At 34.0% G+C, this 23,312-nt stretch overlaps 1 protein-coding gene across 5 annotated transcripts in view; it reads right to left on the reverse strand.

Moving 5' to 3' along the window:
- Window positions 1–15,813, reverse strand: part of ephb2b (eph receptor B2b) — a 168,949-nt gene extending 153,136 nt beyond the window's left edge. For all 5 annotated transcript variants that reach the window (XM_028446025.1, XM_028446024.1, XM_028446021.1 and 2 more), the window contains exon 1: window positions 15,655–15,813. In XM_028446025.1, coding sequence (XP_028301826.1) covers window positions 15,655–15,706 — 52 coding nt within the window. In that variant the 5' untranslated portion in view covers window positions 15,707–15,813. The remainder of the gene's footprint in view (window positions 1–15,654) is intronic.
- Between the last annotated feature and the right edge of the window lie 7,499 nt (window positions 15,814–23,312).

The following is a 23,312-nucleotide window of genomic DNA, read 5'->3' on the forward strand; positions in this document are numbered from 1 at the left end:
TAATTTATTGAATCACTAACTCTCACAGGACAACAACACAATAACAAACCGACCCACGAATGCTACAGTTAGCGCCTGGATCTAGTTTTAGAAGCACAATTCCTTCCCTTGAAGGAAAGCAGCAGAGATGATTGATTCTAAAGCAGGCGATGGCCTTGTTTTAAGTAAGCGAGCTGTTTGCTGCCAACTTTTGTCTGCTTTGGTTCCTTTTTTGGTAATGTGCTGTTATGAAATGCAGATGAACTTGAGAAATACCTGAGCGTTTCAGCTTCTCTCAGTGGTTCGCTGATGTTTCTACATAATGGTCACGGTTGGTTTATTCTATTCTTTTTTACAGACAGAGCAGTTCTCAGAATCTGTATGAATTATGCAGCTGCTCCACTATTGTATTGTTTCTTTTTTACTGATTCCAAGGAAAACTGTCATTAGTTCACCATCCGCTTATATACACATATACTTATTTTCTGCTTGGGGTTTCGAATTACTTCATGAATGTATTGCGAGTCTAGACATTATGTTACTGAGCCCGTAACACATTTATTGTACATATGTCATTTCATGTCATTTCAACTAATCTTCAGGACATCTCAAGCACTTAGGTCTAAAAAATCAACAACATGTGATTTTAAGACACAGAGGCAAGCTACAATGACCTCATGTAAATGGTTTTCAACATCGGCGAGTGGTGAAGTAGCCCAAAGTTGGGGTCCAAAATAAAAATGAAGAAGTCGTATATATAAAAATAGTTTTATATCCCAAGATTAGAATATGCAGTAATGGGCCAATATAAACAGTTAAAAAAAGTATTTTTCTGGATTTCAAGATACTTTCACCCAAGACCTAATGCATATATGTGACTAATCATTAGTGATGTGAACAGTCTATGTACATACCTCAAAGCTTATCAAATTACAGGGAGCTGAGAGATATGCAGGGCCAAAGAAAATCAATCATTACATTTTTTTCCAAATTCCGTTTTATTATTATGTGTTTTCCGCATTATTATTTTACAATTCTGTTTGTTTAGAAATGTAATTTTTTTTCCAAAAAATATTTTTAACTTCTGTGAGGAAACAAAATAAATACTAATTAAAAAAAACAAAAAAACATAATTAAACAAAAATGTATGTAAAAAACTAAAATGTAATTTAAAATAATGAGTAAGATACAATTAAAAGGTACATATAAGTTGTACTGACATGGATTATTCTTAAAGTGCGTGGGCCATTTGTTGAAATTCGGGTCTCCAGAAGAATGTGTTTCAGAGATAGTATCTATTCCCTACTGGAAGACTTTTCCATAAACTAGACAAAACAAGGTGTTGTTTTTTTAATAAGAGAAGCTCTGACATGTGAATAAAACAGACCAACGACGTCGCTCCCTTTGCTGGATCCATTTCAGATGAGTGCTTATGTAAATTCCTGCAGGTTTTCCCTGCCCAAACACTGGATTTATCGTTAGATTTGCCGATAATCAAATGACTACTGTAAAGTGTCAATTGATACGGCTCTATAAACACAGTGATAGCAGCCTAATCTCTGCTGAGTGTGGTCTATTGATTTTGGAGCTATAACCTGAGAAAGACTGATGAGAGTGTTATGAGTTCCAAAGGGAGGAGGGACAAAAAAAAAAAAAAAATAAAAACGCAGTCCAGCCTTTCATCAATTTTAAAATAATGAAACCGTGGAACAACTGTGTGCTCCAGCTGTCACTCAGCACCAGCAACGTGAAATATGGAGGCGCATGGACTACTTTGTTTTCTTACAGGGGGGGATTCCATGTAGCTGCAACAAAAAGGCGTACTCAAAATGTAAAATATAATTTTCTATTTATTTATGTTTATATTTTTTAATTTTTTGAATCTATTAATAAAGACTGCTTCAACACACCTGAATGTGATCAGTACCTAATTATCAGACCTGCTGCTACTGGCTAATTAAGACATTTACTAGATTCAGGTGTTTCACACATGAAAAACCAAGAATCCAAAGATAAGATAAGAGCAGGTGAAATAACTGAGATAAAGATATTACTGTGAGTTGTTAAAGATCACTAATAACTTATGGGTTAGGGTTAGTATATTTGTTGATCTTTAAGAGAAACAAACAAATAGAATAAATGTGTTAAATGTTAAGCTTCATGATAATACACAGCAGTATGTTTTGCAAAGTAATGTAAAGTATCAAATTGAATGTAGGAGGGCGCAAGTGTGGGGGGGCGGGTCAAAACAGTAAGTAAAAATCTTTGCACTCAAAGAATTTTATTTTTACCATTTAAGTTTTGAAGAAAGAAATCACAGGTAACATTTTTCTTACCCATTTTGTTGAAATTTTGTCATTATTATTATACATCAAATTTATATAGTGCTTTTCTGGGTACTCAAAGTCGCTTTACAATGAAGGGAGCACTGTTGGGGTTCGGTGCCTTGCTCAATGGCACCTCGGCAGTGCTCGAAAAGTGCCCTGGCACCTCTCCAGCTACCAGAACAACTTCTGTTTTTTTGGTCCGTACCAGGACTTGAGCCGGCAACCCTCCGGTTCCCAACCCATGTCCCTACAAACTGAACCACTGCATTAAAGTTATTTGAAGGGTTAATTTGGTGCTGGAATTGGCTGTATGAGCTGTTTTTATTTTTGAAGCAACCAAATTAATGTTACAGTTCTTATTTTTACAGCTGTTTTAAAAAATCCGAATAATCAGAATTTTGACCTTTTTCAAAAAAGTAAACTTTTTTAACCATTTTTGTTGAAATACTGTTATTGTGATGGGGGGGCCCTAAAAATATTTTTCTTCAAAGGGGAAGCACAATATAAAAAGTTTGGGAACCACTGCATGAGTGTTAATTTGGTGCTTTTTTTTGTGTTTTGCCGTGTAGTTCTAAGTGTGAACACTGGGCACTGTAACATTTGCCTGTGCACTCGTATATATATATATATATATATATATATATATATATATATACATTTATTCCATACAATGTGAAAAAGAGAACAGTACAAAATTGTCCACAAACTGTGAAATGAATATGTTACATTTGTTGCTAACGGTTAGCCATCAAGGACACATTCTAAAATGAGAATCAGCTCACTGTTTATTTAACACGAGAGAGTATCTTTTATTTCAGCCTTGGTGATGATGACTGCTTTAGCAGATGTTCACTCCCGTGTTTACTCTGCTGTTCACGCTTGACAGTCAGGCAAGCAACAGAAGCAGAAAGTGTACAATAACAAACATTATACAACAGTAGTGTTATTTTTTAATTAAGTTAAAATACATTTAACTTAATAAAATACTGGGGCATGCCCCCCAGTTTGGGAATGACTAGAAAGGCTTTCCTGAACCTTGAGCATGAAAAAGGAAAATGTTATTTCCTTTGCTGTTTATTTATTACTGTTCTAAAATATGTGATTGCAAATGTTACGTTTTTTTTAATGAGATTTGAAGAAGAATAGTCACATTTTGTATTTATTCATTTAATTTTTCAAAAAAGGTCACTTTTTTTTTTATCCATGTTTTACCTTTTTTGTAATTGTCATGATGGGGGGGCCCTGCCCTAGTTTTTTTTTATTTTTCAAAGGGGGGCACAGCAGAACAAGTTAGAGAACGACTGCTCTATAATATGTCAAATTTGTCTGTACCTGCAATCCTCTGTGCAGAGACAAAATGAGTTAATAGCTTTGTCTTAATTCCCTATTCTCAAAGCTCAGACAATTACTTGTGAACAAATGTCAGCTATTACAACAGAGGACACAAAAGTCATCGGTTTCCATGCCTGCGCTTGTTTTTTTAAATACCATGTTAAACCTATTAAATCATCTAATGCATATGTGTCAAACTCAAGGCCCGGGGGCCAGAATCGGCCCTTTAGAGCATCCAACAGTAAAAATGACAGAGAAAACATGAATCATTGTGTAAAATGTCTCACTAAATCAGTTAGTCATCACTAAAAACTAAAATTCAATGAAAATCCACAATATTTGCAGGGCTCACAGTTTTCTCATACTTATATCTTATAAATGATGGAAGTTTATTTTTTTTATTTTATATTGTTGAAAGATCTCTCAATTTTTTATAAAATCTTGCAATTTTCCTCAAATTATTCCACAAAAATTCTCCAAATTTAATACAAAATGGTCACAAAATCAATGAAATTGAATATGTGACTTACTGTATTGCTTGAATAATATTGGTGTCCCACATACTTTATCATTTATATGTCATTTAGAAAAACTAGGGCATTGAATTTGCTTTAATTCCCCCCACCTAAAATCTGCGGCCCATTTAAGATCAAACTGGGTTCGTATTTGGCCCCTGAACTAACATTGACGCCCTCGATCTAATAAAAGCATCTTTTTGTGATCAACAACCCTGTTGATAATGGTGCTTTGACATTTTTTTTCCACTTGAAAAGAATCATTTTATAATAAAGGTTAAAGAGTATTTGATCATACAAAAAAAGAAAAAAAACTGATTTCAAAGAGCAATTTTCTTAAAAAAGTAGAGAAAAGCCCAAATGTAAAGCTGGTGACAAACTAATATACATCAACTAAAGAGCATAATCTCAGTAGCAGCACTTGATCCGCCTTTGTTGTTTTGTTGCTATTGCTAGGTCGCAGTGTGAGACAACAGTCATCAGTTATAGAAGAGCCGAACACGTGCCCGTGTTCAATAATGACAGTAATCAGATGAAACACATCTGCTCACAGCAGAGGCAGCACATTGGGAAACGTTTGGGATCCTGCTGGACACGCCGATCCACAAGTAGGAAATAAAAACAGAAAATGTAGCTGGTTCTTTGTAGAAAGAGAATACAAAGATCAGCACTTGACTCAGATAAATAGAAGCACTGGTACAGAACAGGCTATTTCCCTCTATAAGGGGGGAGGGGGTGCTCTCTGTTTACCAGAGCTGTAGTGGACAGACGGTGTGAGCCAGAGAGAAAGAGGAGAAGAGGAGCAGATAGAGATGGATACAAAACAAAAGGGGGAAATATCACGTGGGCGCCCAGTCTCAGACAGACGTGATGATGTGCTGCATGGCGTACACACAGGCAGCCGTTCAGGTAGAAAAAGGCTTCTCTTTGTGATGCAGATGACAACGCAATCAGCCCTGCTTTGTCTCAGCTGATGGGCTCTGATCCCAGGGACATTGAGAGACAGACACTAATCCGGAAGGTTTGTGTTCTCATACAGGCTGTGTCACAGTACCTGAGGGGTGAGTGGTGAGGGTGAGGGGTGTAGACGAGGCTCTCTGAAACGAGGTCTGACCTCTCTCAGGGTACACTCACTGTCCCTCCTTTCCCTCTTCCTCTTCCTCTCAAAGTCTCTGTCTTTCCCCACATCCCCGTTGAGTCGTTGTCTTTGCAGCAGTGATTTTTAATGTGTAATGCATGAGTCAATGTACAAATAAACACTGTGACAGGAGCAGAGGTCACTGGTTTTGTCAGCAATGCTGTTTTTGTTTCTAGACAACCTTGGCTATGTTCACAAGTGAGCTTTAATTCCTCTTTAATTCAGAATAAAAGTTAAATCCTCTCTAAAAAGATTAAAAACCACCTTGTATGTTTAACCAAAGTCTAACAGAATTACAGTGCAATAATCTATAAATGATCATAAACCCAGCGCACTAACTAACACTAATCCTGTGTCGGCACTTTATCATTGTTTTAAATGTGTGTTTATGCTTTTAGTTTTAAAGCCTAAAGTCAAGCCATTCGTTCTTGTATACGCCTATGGGGTGTATGTATGAACAACAATTAAAAACTATCTATCTATCAATTCCGAATAAAAATGGTCATTCCGAATTTAACTTAAATACAAAGTAAGTGGCTGGTTTATTCTGATTTTTATTCCGAATTTGTTTTGTGTTTTTTTTTCCTGTAGACGTGAATACGTCACGTTTGCCCTCTGTCCAATCAGAACCCTTCCCAACACCCAGACCTAAAGCGGAATTGAATAAAGGCGAATAAACATGTAATAAACATGTAAACTTCAATTCTGAATTACTATTTCTATCTAATTTCATTCCAAATTAAAAAGCATCATGTAATCAAGGCCAATATTACCAGGTTGACCCAATAAATTAAAAAAGAAATCAACAATCCCACATAATTAATGAGGCTTCAGTCAAATCAGGTAAACTGCAAGAAGAATACAAACTGCAAATTACCCCTTATTGTAATGATGGAATTATATGTGTACACATTTCCTGTTAAAAACATAATAAAGTTAATTTAATGCCCCCAATGATTTAAATTCCCACTGGTTTCAGCTTCATTAGTTTCTCCCTAATAAACATATATGACCTGAAAAGAGATTGGCGCACAATGCTAATCAACATGTGCTAATTACGAATACTAAACCCTATTGATCCTTATTGAATACTATAAAGTGTGCAGGAGTAAAGTTTTATTACAGATGAAGAAAGACATTTCCATAGGCATTCAAAGAGCCTCTCATTAGCAGGAAGAGATCTGCTGAGGGTGATCCCAAACCTGACACTTTCGTATCCGTCTAGACCTGACTGTTGAGCTAAATTACCGTTTTAATTAAAATATCGGAGAAAACAAAAACAAATCGTGCAACACTCTGTTTAGATTAGTTTACAGTGATTCAGGTTAAAACTAATATGATTTGCAGCATTACAAACAAACAAACAACTATAAACTCCTGTAGGAAGCTTTTTCTCTATGTAGATAGCTATATAAAGATAAAGTTAATTTTTAAAAGCAATGCAGTTAAAACATATTTTACATCATAAGTCGAGGCCTGTTAAAAACTAGAATTAATGGGTTGTAATGTATGTGCGTAAATGAATTGGTGTGTAGCTGAGTGGCAGCCCATAATGTCTAAAAATCAATTACGTGCTGTCATCCAACCTTTCAGCTAATTGATGTCATTCAACATGTATCTCATAATCTAATTTTTTTTTTTTTTTTTTTTTTTGACAAATGGAAGAAGGCCAAACAAGAGTGTTAAAAACATTCATTCATCTTCTGTGATGGCTTTAGCCTGCCGTTGGACGTATGGGTCTGTTGGTGCCTTTCCAAGCTCACAGTGACTCACAGTGGCCTGGTACACCAAAGACCGTTTCCTGGATAAACCTTTACTAGTATTATATATGATCTTTAAAAAGATTTGCTACCTAACAAATGTTTTTGTCTTCAGCAGAGAACCAGGGAAGCCATAGAGAATCCACACAAGCAAAAGAGAACATGTTTTGATGTTATTGTTATTATTATTCTAAAGGCGGGCATATACTGTGCTAAATTGTGTCGTGCATCGTGTCGTATAAACATGGGGTCACAAGAAGTGATTAACACATCACGACCAGCTCCCGATCAACAATCGTATGGTCGTAAGGAAATCAAAAATGTTTGAAATCCAGTCACTCCTCGTGTGGGTATCACTATTAAAGCGGTGCCACGGACTGGCTTACCTCAAACTCTCACACTGCGCATGCACAAACACCGTAGGACCCCTGTAGAATTGACGGATCGTACTGCCCACGTCTGTATAGCCAGTTCCTGGTCTATCACATCGTCGCCTTTTCTTTTTTAAAGCGAGTGTCTCTCCACTTCCGGGCTATTCTTTCTCGTCTGTTTTAATGGCTACGCGTCAAAGTTCTTCTTCCTCTTCTAATTCGTAAGTTGCATTTCCGGAAACAAGACCCCGACGTGTCGTGTATGGACGGACAGTGTGAGCAGTCAGAACATGTCAGAGTGTCAGTCCGTATACAGATATCCAGAGTTTCTGAGAAATTTATGTTTATGTATGATTCTTTTGAAATGTAAAAAACTATACTTTTACCATGGTCTACTGCTGGCGGTCATTCATAAACATTAATGTATATAAGTCCCGCCTTTGTCCTATGGACCCCTATACAAATATAAAATTGAACCATGATCGCCCAGCCAATAGGCTTCGTCTTCCTGTAGTGTACTGTGCACAAAATCAAGGCCGCGCGTCACAACAGAAAACAGGTATCACTCTGAGCAACATAGCATCATGGGGGAGCGCTCCCAAACTCCAAAGCTTCTACTAAAAAACTAAAGAAAAGTCCAGGTGCAAAGCTTGCGTATAAACGTCTTTGTGACCACAACAGAATTTATCTTGGAGTTGCTTTTCAAAGGATTCCAAACGGACCCTGTTTTGGTGACATTTCTCATGGAGAGGTAAAAAAAGTATTTTATTAGTGAAAAACAATACTACACGTGTGCTGGAGTGTTAAACATTGTTGTTATGTTAAGCACAAAAGTAGAGGCGTGGCTTCTGGTAGATTGGCAGAGGCAGGGGGAGGAAGTGGAGCTGTTTAGGGGGGGACATTAAGATGTTCGCTTTTTCATTTTCTCTCTCTCTTTTCATCCAGCAGATATCAGCTTTAATGTCCCCAAGTTTGCACTTTGACGTATAAATGATACATAAAGTATGTAAGGCGCCCACTTTATCCAGGCAATAAGTGACCAGCATCAATCAGTCCCTGTAGGATTTTCTCTTCTAAATTTTATTGATTTTGTGACCAATTTTTATTAAAATTTAGTTCTTTGAAGAATTTCAGATTTAAAATTACTGCAGTCATACAGTATATGAGAAAATTGTCATGATCATCATCAAATATTGTGAAGTTTAATTGAATTTGTGTATTAAGAAGGGGTGAGAGATCTACAACTGAATTATTAGGTACTAATTTACACAATAATTCATTTTTTTTCTGTCTTTTTTTATTTTCTCCTGCGGGCTGAATTGGATGATCTAAAGGCTAAGATTTGGCCCCCAGACCTTGAGTTTGACACATGTGTTCATGGGAGTTTTTCTGCAAATTTCCACTTAAGTGAGCACATAATGTTATAATTCCCATGTTGTGAACTGGCAGCTAACGGCAGCTTACTGGAAAATATGAAACACCTGTTCAGTATGAAATTATCTCAGTTTTTAGATAACATCAAGAAATGAGCGTATCTTACATCTCGTCTCAGCAAACTATTCAAGTCTGACTATGGATCAAAGTAGCACCTGTTCTTTGTAAAGGAGATAACGTAAATTAAAAAGTCACTCTATCGACAGCTGCCCAAGGGCAGAGAAGGACTTCTGAGGCCACGATACAGTAAACCTTTTTTAGTATTTAATATTAGCTCAAAATGGCGATATAAATCTTGATAATTAATTTCCATTGATTGGTAAAAAAATAAAAAATAAAATAACTTGTGTGTGTATCACAAACATGGGCCAATAGTGGCCCCCAAAAGTAAATGCACAAAATGACAGCAATAAATACACAAAATTAATAGAAAAACACAAATTAACAGAGAAATACACAAAAGGAGAACAAATGCAGAATGGGAAAACAAAACGACACACAAAACGTGCAAAAGAACAACAAAAATAATGAAAAAGACACAAATGGGACAGCAGAAATACATAAAAGAACAAAAAATAAACAAAAGGACAACAAAATGCACAAAAGTAGGGAAACAAATACACAATGAGACTGGGTTAGAACGCACTCATAAATCACTTTACTTTTCATGCTGTTCTGAGCAACAGTAACTCCTAAAATGAGCATTTTATTACAAAATAAGCAATAGAATAAAAATATATTGATATAGGCGATATTGTGATTTTCTATATCACCAAAATAGAAAACGTGATATATTACCCAGCCCTAGTTATCACTCATTTTTTATTTATTATGTTTAATTTTATTTTTTTTTTTTTTTTTTAATTTTTTTTTAATTTTTATTTTTTTTTTTTATTTATTTTATTTATTTATTTTTTATTTTTTTATTTTTTTATTTTTTTTTTTTTTTTCCTTCATTATGTTCTAAAGTTGAGTTGTTGTTTTTTCAACAATATTCTATGCAAAATGTTGTAGTCGAATAAAGGGGGGAATTGGACTCAGAAATAAGAGAAAGGGGGGACTTTGGGCCAAAAGAGTTTGAGAACCACTGCTTGTTTTTATTACTAATCATTTCTGAGAATATTATACACTATAAACATTAACATTACTTGTTTTAAAAAAGGCAATGTCAACTTGATTTCAACTGTCAAAAAGCATTAGGATTGGCAAGTGGAGCAGGAAGTTAAATAGAGCAATCAGTAGAACAGCTGTAAGGCTCAACTGTTCCTAATGGTGGTAAATTAAACAGAAGCTTCAGACTCATGGTGAATCAGTTAAACGTTAAACTTACGTAACTGTTGTGTGTACAGAGCCTGCAGGGATTCAGATCATCTACAAGTTCTCGGCCCATCTCACTGTCAAGGTACAGCCACACCACAGATATCCTCTGAAACGTGACACCGTCCCTTTTTTTTTTTTTTAAGTGAAACAACTGGTACCAGCACTAATTGAAATTTTGCATGCAAAGTGACAATGGCTCGGCCCTGGGCCGCATGGATTAAGGCTTGAATAGAGACAGATTCTTTGTGAAAGCCCACTGTGGCACTAGACATGCTGACCAGTTCCCTGCATGTGCTCATTGGGTGGACAGAGAAAAGCCTGCGTCATATATAAACACTAACGCTCATTTCACATTTATATACAGGTGACAAGTAACTAAGTACTAATACTTACTGTTACTTAGTACTTTTTTCTGGTATCTGTAATTCACGCGAGTATTTTTTTTTGGTGACTTTTTACTTTTACTCCTTACTTTTTAAAACAAATACCTTTACTTTCAGAATCAGAATTCCTTTATTAATCCCTTACGTTACAGCTACTTAAGAAAAATCACAAATAAAAGAATAAAACGTTTAACAAAGACAAAAGAAAGAATAAACATTAAATAAGTGTATAATTAAGTAAAAGACTGTTAAAAAATATGGATTAGATACACGCACATTACAGTAGTAAAAAATACTATAGAGCTGGGCAATATATCAAGATTCAAGATAGATCAAGTTTTCTATTTTGGCGATGCAGAAAATGACAATATATACATATAGCGAGATATATCTACATATTTTTTTAACTTGTTTTTATTTATACAATCACACAGTACAAATCACATCATACAAGTACTTCACATTAGGGGTGTCCCAATCCGATATTGATATATGATATCGGTCCGATATCAGCCAGTAAATGAATATCGGATTTTATCGGATTGCATCTAAAATCTCCGATATATTATATTACATTTATTCAACTGTAGAATACTGTAGATATTATGTTGAAGGTTAAAATGTATGTAACCAATTGGTTAATAATAAATGGGTCAGTTTTTCTCATCCCTACTGTTGCTGACTATTGTTCTCTGTTTGAGTAACATCACATGATCAAGTCTTTTCTAACATTCCACACTACAAAACAAGTACTAAAAGCATGTATGATTCATGCTGATATCGTATCGGATCAATAGGGGCCAATATCCAAGGCTGCGGTATCGGCATCGTATCGGAAGTGAAAAAGTTGTATCGGGACATCCCTACTTAATATTATTCATAGAGCACAGTCAAACAATGTCCTTCTTTATAAGGTTTCCATATTTCTGAAATATTTGTTTTATAGCTTATTTTGTGTTAAAATACTTGTTTTAGGAGTTAAATCAATGGATTGCTGAGTGTGTCCCCTAAACAAACCACAAAAAACTTCAATTTCAAGTTACTAATTCAGTATAAAAACAGTAAATTCAGTTTTAAGTTGTTACTTTCAAATTCAATGCCAACTATTCAAATTCAGTTTCTAGCGGCACTAATCTCAGCCTTTAGGTGATTTTTTTTACTTCTTAAAAGAAATATCTGTACTTTCTACTCATAACCAGTTTTCTACAAGTTTTTAAAAATGTTAAACTCAAAGCTGTTCTGGGTTTTATTGAGCATTTGCAATTTTTATTTATTTTTTTTTAATTTTCTTGACAAATTTTAAATTCTCCAGGTGTTCAAAGGTAACAGATTTAACTTATTTCCATATACTGGCATTCTACAAGTTCTTAAAAAAATAAAAGATATGGAATTTTTTGGTTTAAAAACTTTGTTTTATTATTGAAGGGACATTTGTTTTAAGGAGGGAGCAACTTCTATACTTTCACTTTTACCACCTCTGTATTTATCTAATCACTGTTTGGAACCAAAGCTCAGGCTTCTTTACCACTGCACAGCTTCAGTTTCTACACGTCAACAATCGTGCTGAATCTTCTACTGTACAGCAGCCAAATATTGTAACAAAATAACCAACGGAGAACAGATACAATGAAGTCATATATTATGACATCAACTTCCCTGGTATTTGCCAAAGTTTAGCTGAGTGGGATCTAGTGCTGAATGGAGGGCTGAAAGAATGCAGCGTGTTCTGAAATGTAATCAAATGTTGCTTAAAGACTCCACGCTGTGATCCCACTTCACCGTCCTCTAACGGGGGTTTCCTCCATTCTGTTTCACTTCAAAACAAAATATGGGGGCGTATTATCAAAAGTTATCTCTCATGCTATTACTATACTATACAACTAACCACAACGACAACTTAAAAACAAGAAGGTATCAAAGAAAACAACTGCTACATTTGCAGTGAACTAAAGAAAAACAGGGCAAATATGCAAAACATTTACTTTATTCCCTCTAACAATGTTGGCTACAACAAATTTAATTTATAGCAGGAAAATAACTACATGTGCTCCCAAGTTAGTCTTGTAGAAACAACAAATAATGAATTCATAGTGATGAATACTATAAAATACTAATTTCTTTTCAAAAGAAAACTGCCTGTTGTTGTTGTTGTTGTTGTTGTTGTTGTTGTTGTTGTTGTTGTTGTTGTTCACTCAACCAAAAATTAATTACTTGCTTTTGTTCATAAAAACCCAATTTTGACATATATTGAGTTAATCAAGGTAATTGTAACTTCTGTTTTCTTTTCCAGCTCATGAAATTTCAATTGTTTATGGAAATCCTAGTTATAAAAAATGTTGCTCTTTTTTTGTTGCTTTTTTCCATTTGTTTCCGGAATATTGTACTTTTCTTTTTCTTTTTTGTTGCATTGTTGACATAAAAATAGAGTTTTGAATTGTGGTTTGCCTCATATATATATATATATATATATATATATATATATATACACACACATTAGCGGTGTGTATTGCTTGGCATCTGGCTGTATGATTCGTATCCCGATACATAGGTCACGATGCGATACGATATATCCCGATATTAAAGTATAAGGCAATTATAGCAATTTATATATATATATATATATATATAGCTTAAGAAACAACTACTGTAAACGTATACCCCTTCATGAGAACATTATGTATAAAATATATTTTATTGGCATATTTTACACTCAAAACATTGGCTTTAACGTGCCATGTGCCAACAACTTAAAATAAAAAATAACATACAATCTGCCTGTGGCTTTTAAACCAACTTTGACTTTAGTGCAACTTAACTGAGGTATATGTCTAGAACAACAAATAAATGCAGAAAGTTAGTACTTCCTTTTTAGATTTTATTGAAAAAACACAAGCTGGTCAATATGTCCACCTGGGCAAAAAAAAAAAAAAAAAATCTATATATCTATAAAATATATATATATATGTTTAAAAAGGAATGCAAAGAAATCCCTCACATTTTTATTTTTGTAAACTGTATTTTTTTGTGAACATGCACCATGTTTGTCCTTTTTTGACTTAAAAAAAAAATGTAATTTAAAAATAAATAAAGGCGTGGCATTAGCTTGGGTTATTGCTAATCAACAATTTGGAGGTTTTTCCACATTTGTCAAAGGTTTGTTAAAATGGTGTTTGGGTTTGAGTTGGCACTTGGGGCGATTCAACACGCGGTGGTGTGGCCTAAAGCATGTCGAGGGGAGGGAATGAGGGTCCTACTGTACTCGGAGCACGAATCAGAAGCAAAAAAAGCCTAACATTCATATTGTTTTAACATCATTTAGTAACATTATTCCATAGCCTTGAACTGGTTTGCATGCACACAAACAAATGGAACAAACCCGTAATGAATCCTATTTTGAGTCGCAACATGTCCTCACAGTCACCTCTGCAAGCATGCAAACGGTAATTCTAGCCAAGATTGAATTTATCAAGAGAAAATATACGAACACCAGGAAGTGGAACAGTGCAGTGTAAACTAGTTGTTACTTTTGGATTTTTATTCAGCAGAAAAAACAAGGAGGGGAAGAATGAGAATAAACATTATTATGAGGCAATCTCGCAATGATAATAACACTCTCGATAAAGCAATGTAATCATTACAAAATTATATAAACATTAGCGACATGATAAATTAGCTTGTCATTTGTTTATTCTAAGATTACATTTCGATCTCTATAAAATCCGCTTTCATAGAAATATAACAATACAAGCCAAATAGAAAACATTTGCTATTATAATGTTAAACCATATATATGATTTATTTGTTTTAATTTTTTTTTTTTTTATTCACCATTAGAGTTTTAGCATTTATGACAATGTCTCGGAACTGGTTGAAACCTTAAAAAAAAACAATTTAAAATTCAGTGTAAAAGTGTGCAGCATTTTAATGTCAACTTTATATTTTGAAATATTTGATATGCATATAAATTTAAACCATAAACTGAATAAATCTCTCTGTAGTCTGCATTAAAAATACGAGTCTGTCAAAGTCTGTGCCAGTTCGGCATGAGAGAGAGAGCACTTTTAGAGTTATTTAGAATAGTTTCATGCACATACAAAATAAAAATAAAAATAAAATTACAGCTTAAATGAAAACAATATGTAAACACCGTGTGTTTGTGTGTTTGTGTGTGTGTGTGTGTGTGTGTGTGTGTGTGTGTGTGTGTGTGCGAGATTGCAAAAAAAAGTCAAAACTAAAACAAAAACTCAAATTACAGTATGAAATTATATTCTGAACTTCAAAAAATATTTTATTATAATTATTTCCTGACCTTTGATCTCAAAGATCAAAGGTCACTTACTTTTATGTTTACCTTAATGAATAAATATGGCTATGAGTAAGGGAGGCAAAACATACATATATTCTAACATGTGCACTGAGTACAATAACTCATATATAATAGTGTAATCTAGGAGATGTAAAGGTTAGACTTGTAATAATAATAACAATAATACTAAATGATCATGTGGTTTCATTGTGCTTCATTAAAGCCACGTCCGCTGCTGTTAACGATGCATACACAACACGCACAGACTACTTAAATGGGGTTTTTCAGTGTATTTACTGTATTTTTTAGTCATGGATGCACCTTGAAAACGCATTTAAGAGGGGTTTTTTGTATTTATCAGCAAATGACAGCGACACTGGATGCTCCTTATTATCATTATTATTATTAATAATAACCTGGCAGGGATTTCAGGATACTTCAGTGACTTATTTCCTTACATAGGCTCAACAACCACTACGTGCTGCATAATAAAAGGTCCATAATTGCATTCTTCAATTAGCTTTAATGAGGCTTAATTGGATACGGGGAGGTTGTTGGATGGGATACGGTGAGCGCGTGCTGTTGTAATTTAAAGACAGCCTAGCTAATTTTTTTCTAAATAATATTAATAATAATGCATCCCCCCTAATGAGGGAAAATGAGGACATAATTTAAAAAAAAAAAAAAAAGGCGTCAATAAAAAGACACGCTTTGTTTCAAACTCGACCCCCGGCATCATCAGGGATGCGGCTGCTTCTCTCTCTCTCTTTCTCTCTCATGATGGCTTACCTTCAACAGCTAGAACGGCCGGCACGGTCCATAATATCCACAGAATATCCATTATCGGTCACTTGTAGGGCCCGGGCATTCAGATAAAATAGGTCCAGAGATCCATGGAGGTGAGGAGAAGAAGAGCAGGGGAGGGACAGGCGGTGCTTCGCCTCCGACGGAGCGCGATCGGAAAGCGGCGAGAAAGCAACTCAAATCTGGACCAAGTTTGGGCGAAACCAACGGGAGCTCAGACGGAGGGGTGCACCGTACGCGATGAGATGGGTTTAACTGCTGCTTTACAACGCTCCTGGTTTACAGAAAAAAATCAGATATGGATAATAATCAAAAACAGTCAATATTCAAAGCTTAGAAATCGTCCATGCGCTTTTAAAAAAATGATGTTTAATCCTCCCTGTGGTGGACGCATCAATGACAGGCCGCTGTCATGTGTTACCAGACAGACGGACAGACAGACAGACAGACAGACAGACCCAAACCAAGCAGCGTCTTTTGAAACTTCTCTCCTACACTGGGAACGATGGGTTTGACTGGGACGCTTTTAAGCGGAACTCTTCTAACTTTATTCCCTCGAACAGGTCAAAACATGGAGCTGAATTCACCGTGAGTTTTCAACTTTTTTTATCCCATCTTTGTGTCCTCAGGACCGGGTAGCCCACTACTCCTCATAGCTGGATGGGTGAACCCATGAAATACTCATTTATTGTAACGTAATAACTAAGAATTGCATCACTACATGTTTGTTTAATAATTAATAATTTAAATAATTTAAGGGTCCATTTATTTAATTTTTATTTCTTACATTTTGGTGTATGCAAACAGTAACAGTCATTAGTTTTATTCATGTTTGTGAAGGTCTCCAATACACAGATTACATTACATTTTGACATTTTGCATTCTTGCAAAAAATGTCCTTATATGATATATATTATAATATAATAATTATTATAATATAATGTAATATAATATATATATATATATAATTTTTGTCAAGGACACGTGCAAATGAGACAGCTAGAATGCATTGCAAACCCTTCCTAAATTACTTTTCTCATGTGGTTTTTGTTATGTTTACAGTTTTTAAATGAAAGGAATGGTTGGGCGAAGGATAGTTTATGAAAACAAAGTTGTTGATTTATGTATTTATTTTTCTTTAGCACAACCTCTGCAATCCAAAACGTTAGGCTATAATTATCCCAGCAAACTGCAATTAAATTAAAATAATATAGTTGAAAAAATCCTTTTTAAACAATTTACAATATTTTACAATCAAAACAATATTTCAAAGCACGTGCACTGAGACATTCTAAGCTAGAATGCATTGTTAACCCTTCCTGAATTACTTTTCTCATGTGGTTTTTATTATGTTTACAGTTTCTGAATGAAAGGAATAGTTGGACGAAGGATAATTTATGAAAACAAAGTTGTTGATATATTTATGCATTTATTTATTTTCCTTTAGGGCTACCTCTGCAATCCAGAAAGTTAGCTTATTATTATCCCAACAAACTACAAATGAAAATAATATAGGTTATGAACAAAAAACAAGTATTTTAAACAATTTACAATATTTTACAATCAAAACAATATTTCAAAGCACGTGCACGGAGACATTTTAAGATACTTTGCATTTGCTAACTCTTCCTAAATTCAAATTTTTCTTATGTTTAGTTGGATTCTATGAGGTTTACAGTTTTTAAATGAAGGGAATGGTAGGGCTAAGGATGATTTATGAGAGTAGAGTTGTTGTTTATTTATTTATTTGTTTTATTTTCCTTCAGGGTTACCTCTGCAATCCAAAATAATAGACCATAATTATCCCCAACAAACTACAAATGAGAATTATATAATTTAAAAAACAATTTTAAACAATTTACAATATTTTCCAACCAAAACAATATGTCAAAGCACTTATTTAAATATAGTTATTTCCACTATATTACTTATTTGAATTGTTTTATTCAATTTCATATTGTATTTATTTAATAGGAACAGTGAACATTATGGAACATGTAATTTAGTAACAATATAAGTAAATATGCTAATTATAGAGGAAAAAAATATGCTAATTTGCATATGCAGACCCTCGGCACATAAAAGACAAATTTATCGATAGGACATAAAAAATAATAAGGCAATAATACAAATTACAGAACAGTGCATGTTAAAAGTCAATGGAATAATAGATTAATTAATAACACATTATAAAACAGCACACAGAGAATCTAAAGGTCAGTAGCTTACTTTAGTCAAAATGTCAAATTTTTAGTGTATTATAATAATAATTTATTTATCAAAAAAAAAAAAAAAAAAAGCAATATTTCAGATAGCTTAAATTCATCGCTTTAATGTGGTGTGTTTAATGCTATAAACTAATTTTTAGGCTTTTTTACGGAAGTTAATTTAACTCATCTGTTATACAATGTTTAAAGTAATTTGTAGTGTTTACTTTGCAAATAAAAAGAGTACAACGTACAACGCAACATAACGATATAACGTTTATTTTTCTTTCCCTAATATATGATCCTGATGGGACGCTGCCATAATGCACTTAAGATGTCCCTGCATGATTCAACCTGCTCTTTGTTAGCAATCGTTTAATTTATCTGGCACGAAATAAGAATTATAGGCTTCCGCTGAGTCGCAAACACCCCTCCAAGATGATTATTCGTATTAAACGTATCGTGTGCCACTAAGTCCTGTATTAAAAGTATTGTTTTGATTGAAACACTGATATATGTCACTTTATACGACACCACTAGTGCAGAAACGGAAGCACCTGTGGATTTCAAATGCTTTGCAATGATAGAAAATATCGAAAAAAGGAAGTGGCAGATAAGTTATTACTGACCCATTGATCCGCTACAAGGACTGGGGGAAAAGTTAAACAAGCACTGGGAGAAATGGGAATACTTATTTCTGAATGATAAATCATGATAAGGTTACTTGATCCAGCCAAGGAGCAAAACTGTGGAATAAGAAATAGTTTGTCATCATCACACCTGCCCTTCCTGTCCGTATGCATGCTACATGCTACATGCTACGTGCTAGCTACAGGATACTACAATGGGGTTGAACAAGCATGGCTGATTTATTTGGCCCTACAGGGCTGAACTGTATCTATTCCAGGTCACTAGAACTCCAGATCATGTTCAGGTGAGAACAAAACAGATGGAACAATGCAACGAGAAACTGAGAAAAGGAGCTTTTTCTTCGTGCTAATGAGTTTCATGTTAGCACGACATCGACCTGAGCCACGAGGAGAAGTAGAGACATGGTGGAACTGGTAATACATAAATACTACGTTTGTTTCCAACATTTCCCACTCAGATCAGTCTGCTATGCTAGGTTACAACATCTGGAATGGATAGAAAATATATTCCCTGCTTTAATAATGTCTGTACGGGTCAGAAATCTATAGGACACACATAGGCAACTGGCGGCCCCGGGGCCACATGCGGCCCTGGATCTAATTTTGTGTGGCCCCCAAAACAAAATTTTAATTGATGATGTTGAGTGTTATATGAAGCCCAACATAACACACAACATGTCAACAAAAGAACACAAAATGACAACAAAGACACTAAATAACCACTTGAACACAAAAGGACTAAAAGAACAACAACATATACAAAAGAACTTCAAAAACACAAAAAATACCTTTGAAATCGCACAAAACGACAGAAAAATGCACAAAGTGACATGAAAAATACACAAAAAGTATAACAAAAACACACAATGACTCAGAAAATCACACAAAAAGGCAACAAAAAGTTGAGATATTGACAAGAAAATAGACCAACTAATTAAAAAACACACAAAATGTTTAAAAACTCAAAGAAAAACCAACCACCAAGAAAACCAACACAAAAAAAGACTACAAAAACAACAACATATACAAAAGGACTTAAAAGACTCCCAAAATACCATTGAAATCACACAAAATGAGATAAAAATGGACAAAGTAACATGAATAATACACAAAAAGACAAAAATAACACACAAAAAAATAACAAAAACACAATGACTGGGAAAATCACACAAAAAGGCAACAAAAAAAATCCATATTGACAAGAAAATAGACAAAACTAATTAAAAAACACACAAAATGTTTAAAATCTCAAAGAAAAACCAACACAAAAAAGGACTACAAAGACCAAACCCTGTGTTTTTTCCTCTATTAAAGCTCAGATTGGTCAGTATTATAAAATGTTATAATTTGGTCCTCGGATCAGACAAGAACATGATAGAAGTTGCCCATCTCTGCTTTCGGAAAACATTCAATACTGGATAAATGTTTTTATTAATTATTATTTTTTACTGAACCATACTTAACACGTAATGCAGTTTGAACACAAATGAAATGCACATCATGACATTATCTATTAATAATTAATATTGAACGCTTTAATGTGTTAGGGTTTATAATATTGTGATATTAAAACGATGTGGATTTTATTTCTATGTGGTTGCACCAACACTGCCCCCCAGAGGTCACATGGTGAAATGCACAGATGATAAACTTTATTTTAGTCCTTTAACTCAGTGTTTTTCAACCTTGGGGTCGTGACACCATAAGATGGGCAACTGTTAATCACAGTGGGGCCACAAAAATGAGACTGTCTGATCCGAGGGCCACATTATCAACATTCATGTCAGTATTAAGAATAACGACTAATCTGAGCATTCACACAGAAGAGACCAAGGGTTTTTGTCGTCGTTTGTTGTATTTTTGTGTAGTTTTTTCTGAGTTTTTAGTAATTTTGTGTGTTTATCTGTCATTTTTGGAATTTCTGCTGGCATTTTGTGTATTTTATGAGTCATTATATGTGTTCTAGTTATTTTTTGTGTGTTATATTTGCATTTTGTTGTCAATCTGTGCCTTTTTTTTTTTCAGTATTTTTGTTTTTTTTTTCTTTCATTTGCTGTAATTATTGTTGTTCTGTGAGTTTTGGTGATTGTTTTGTGTGTATGATTTGGAATATTTTTACTGTTTTTGTTGTTGTTGCTTCATGTTTTTTTGAGTTATTCTGTGTATTTTGTTGGGCTTCATATTACTTCCAATTTCTTAAATTAAAATTTTTAGTGGATTTGTTTTGGGGGCCGCACGGAATTAGACCGAGGACCGCATGTGGCCCCCCTGGCCGCCAGTTGCCTATGATTGCAATATGGGGTCGCCAGAAGTTAAAATGGAGTCACCTTAAATGTCTAGTAATTGGGAAAATATTACTGATTAAAATTGTGTTTTTGTTTTGTTTTTATTATTATTAAATATTATTTTATTCTAAACTTTCACTTTTGAAAATAAATTGCCATATAAAAATGGGGTCACGTCCCAATAAAAGGTTGCGAACCACTGCTTTAACTCAAATAAAAAGAGGTCAAAATGTCTTAAGTTCTTTATTTTTTATTTTTTTTGTTTTGTTTTGTCAGGTTAAATAAAGTTTAAAAATGTAATACAGTCAGTTTTGTAATTGATTTTGTGAAGAAATTATGTAATTTCTTTTCTCTTTTTATTACTTGTACTTTATATTTCACTCTTTCAAGTTTAAGGTGAAGGAAGTGAAAATGTTCTATATATTATATTTCCTTTAAATATATTTTCAAGTGTATGTATTAATTTATTAGTTTATAAATCCAGAAATTACATTTAACAGTATAATAGTGACTTAATAAGGGATATTTCTGTTTTATATATTATATTCTAGATATGTGAAATGAAATTATGTGTGTGAGGTTAATTAGTTAATAAACACGTGGAATAATATTAATGACTGTGGTATTAATTAGGGCTACATGATTATGGTCAAAAATGATAATCACAAATACTTGGATCAATATTATAATCACGACGAGGGAAAACATTGGTATTTTTATTTTCAACTACTTTTTAACAAACAATATGTGAACAGTTTAGAGTGCAAAAGAAAAGCTTTAAACAATAATAATGACAAATGCTAAAATTAACCCAAGAATTAAAACATTTACTATGAGCTAATTATATAAACATTTTCTGTCCTAATTATGAATAAAAATTTGATTAAATGTGCAGCCCTAATATGAATAGAATCGATTTACGTAGATTGATTCTCAGTCTCATAACTGTTCATTTTAACACTGCTTTAATTCTTCTTTTAAGGAAGTTTAGACAGAAACTTTCCTGCAGTTTCTAAACTATTCTTAAACTGAAATATTTAACGTGTGTCTGGTATTGATTTCACCTTCAGTTTTAAGGGGCTTATGTGAAGTTATGGCCCCTGTCGACATATAAGCAGCTGGATAAAGTGTGAGGGAATAAAAATGGTATTTTTTTTACTCAAAAGTTGCTGTGATCCCTGACCGTTTGCTGGGAAAGAGTGACGGACTTTTCTAATCTGTGGAGACCTTTAGCACGTGGATTAACCTCAGATGAGCTCACTTCTTCTTTGGCAGGCAGAGCCCAGATTATTATCTAAAAGTAAAAAGGTTCAAATGTTACTGGTCATTGCATATTTTCAGGACATCCCACACACTTCGGTCTCAAAAAGTTCTGAGATTTTGACCAAATGTTTTGTGATTATTCAATAGTGACATTGTAAATGTTTAGTTTGATCGGATTAATACATTTTGAGATATGGACAGTTCAAAAATCTGATTTCTGTTTTAATTTATAGTATAAAAAATTACTCTTTTTTGGGATACAAAACAATTTTTCTCGATTCAGATTTTTTTTTTTTTACATTGCCACATGCAGTTATGGGCCAATGAAAATAGACTGTCAACTAATAACTAATGCATATATGTAACTAATCATTATTGATGTGAACAGTCTATGTTCATAGCTCATAGCTGATCACATTACAGGGAGCTGAGACATACTGTATGTAAAGTTATTTACTGAAGACCTAAACATGTTCCAGACCCAAACCCCAACAAACTTTTTTCCATTTTTGAGAAGCTGACATGTCCACCAGACAGGATGTATAGCAGATATGTTTGTATATTCTGATAGAGTAGGTGGAGCTGTATTACTATACCATATTCCAGTTTCCTATGTGATGTAGATCCTGAGATATTGGAAGCTGAAAATGGAAGAAAAATAAGAACGTGCTAAAATCGACACATACCCCCCTCACTAAGATTCAGTGTGCCTCTTGAATAATCATGGAACAACACATCTTGAATGTGGTTAAATTTGCATGACATATGGTGAAAAGAGGTTAAAAGTGACAACACTGGTTCAACATATGCAACATTTGGTGGAAAAAGTGGCTGAAAGGGTTTATAAGTGGCAAAAATGTCTTGTGAAAGTTCAAAAGTGCAGAAAAGGCATTGAAATTTGATGAGAAGTGGCAGAAATGTTAGTAATGTAGCAAAAGGAGCAAAAAATATGGCAAGAAAAAGTGATGAAAATAGGTTCAAAATATGGGAAGTTTGGTGTAGGTGCAGAAAAATGGTAAAAATAAGCATGAATTGGCTCAGATTGTTCAAAAAAATATATTTTGTGGCTCTCTCCCAGTGTCTCGCGATCCTAAATGGGTTCCCGACCCCAAAATTGAGAACCCATGTTTTAAGCAACCTGGATGATTAAAAACTTTTGGTAAATTGGCAATTTGTTCAGATGACATGGAATGACTCATACAAATTTAAGATTTTCTTGTATTTTTGTTTGTTTTGAT

Source organism: Gouania willdenowi, chromosome 5 (genome assembly GCF_900634775.1).
Source record: "Gouania willdenowi chromosome 5, fGouWil2.1, whole genome shotgun sequence".
In the NCBI taxonomy this organism is placed as follows: Eukaryota; Metazoa; Chordata; class Actinopteri; order Blenniiformes; family Gobiesocidae; genus Gouania; species Gouania willdenowi.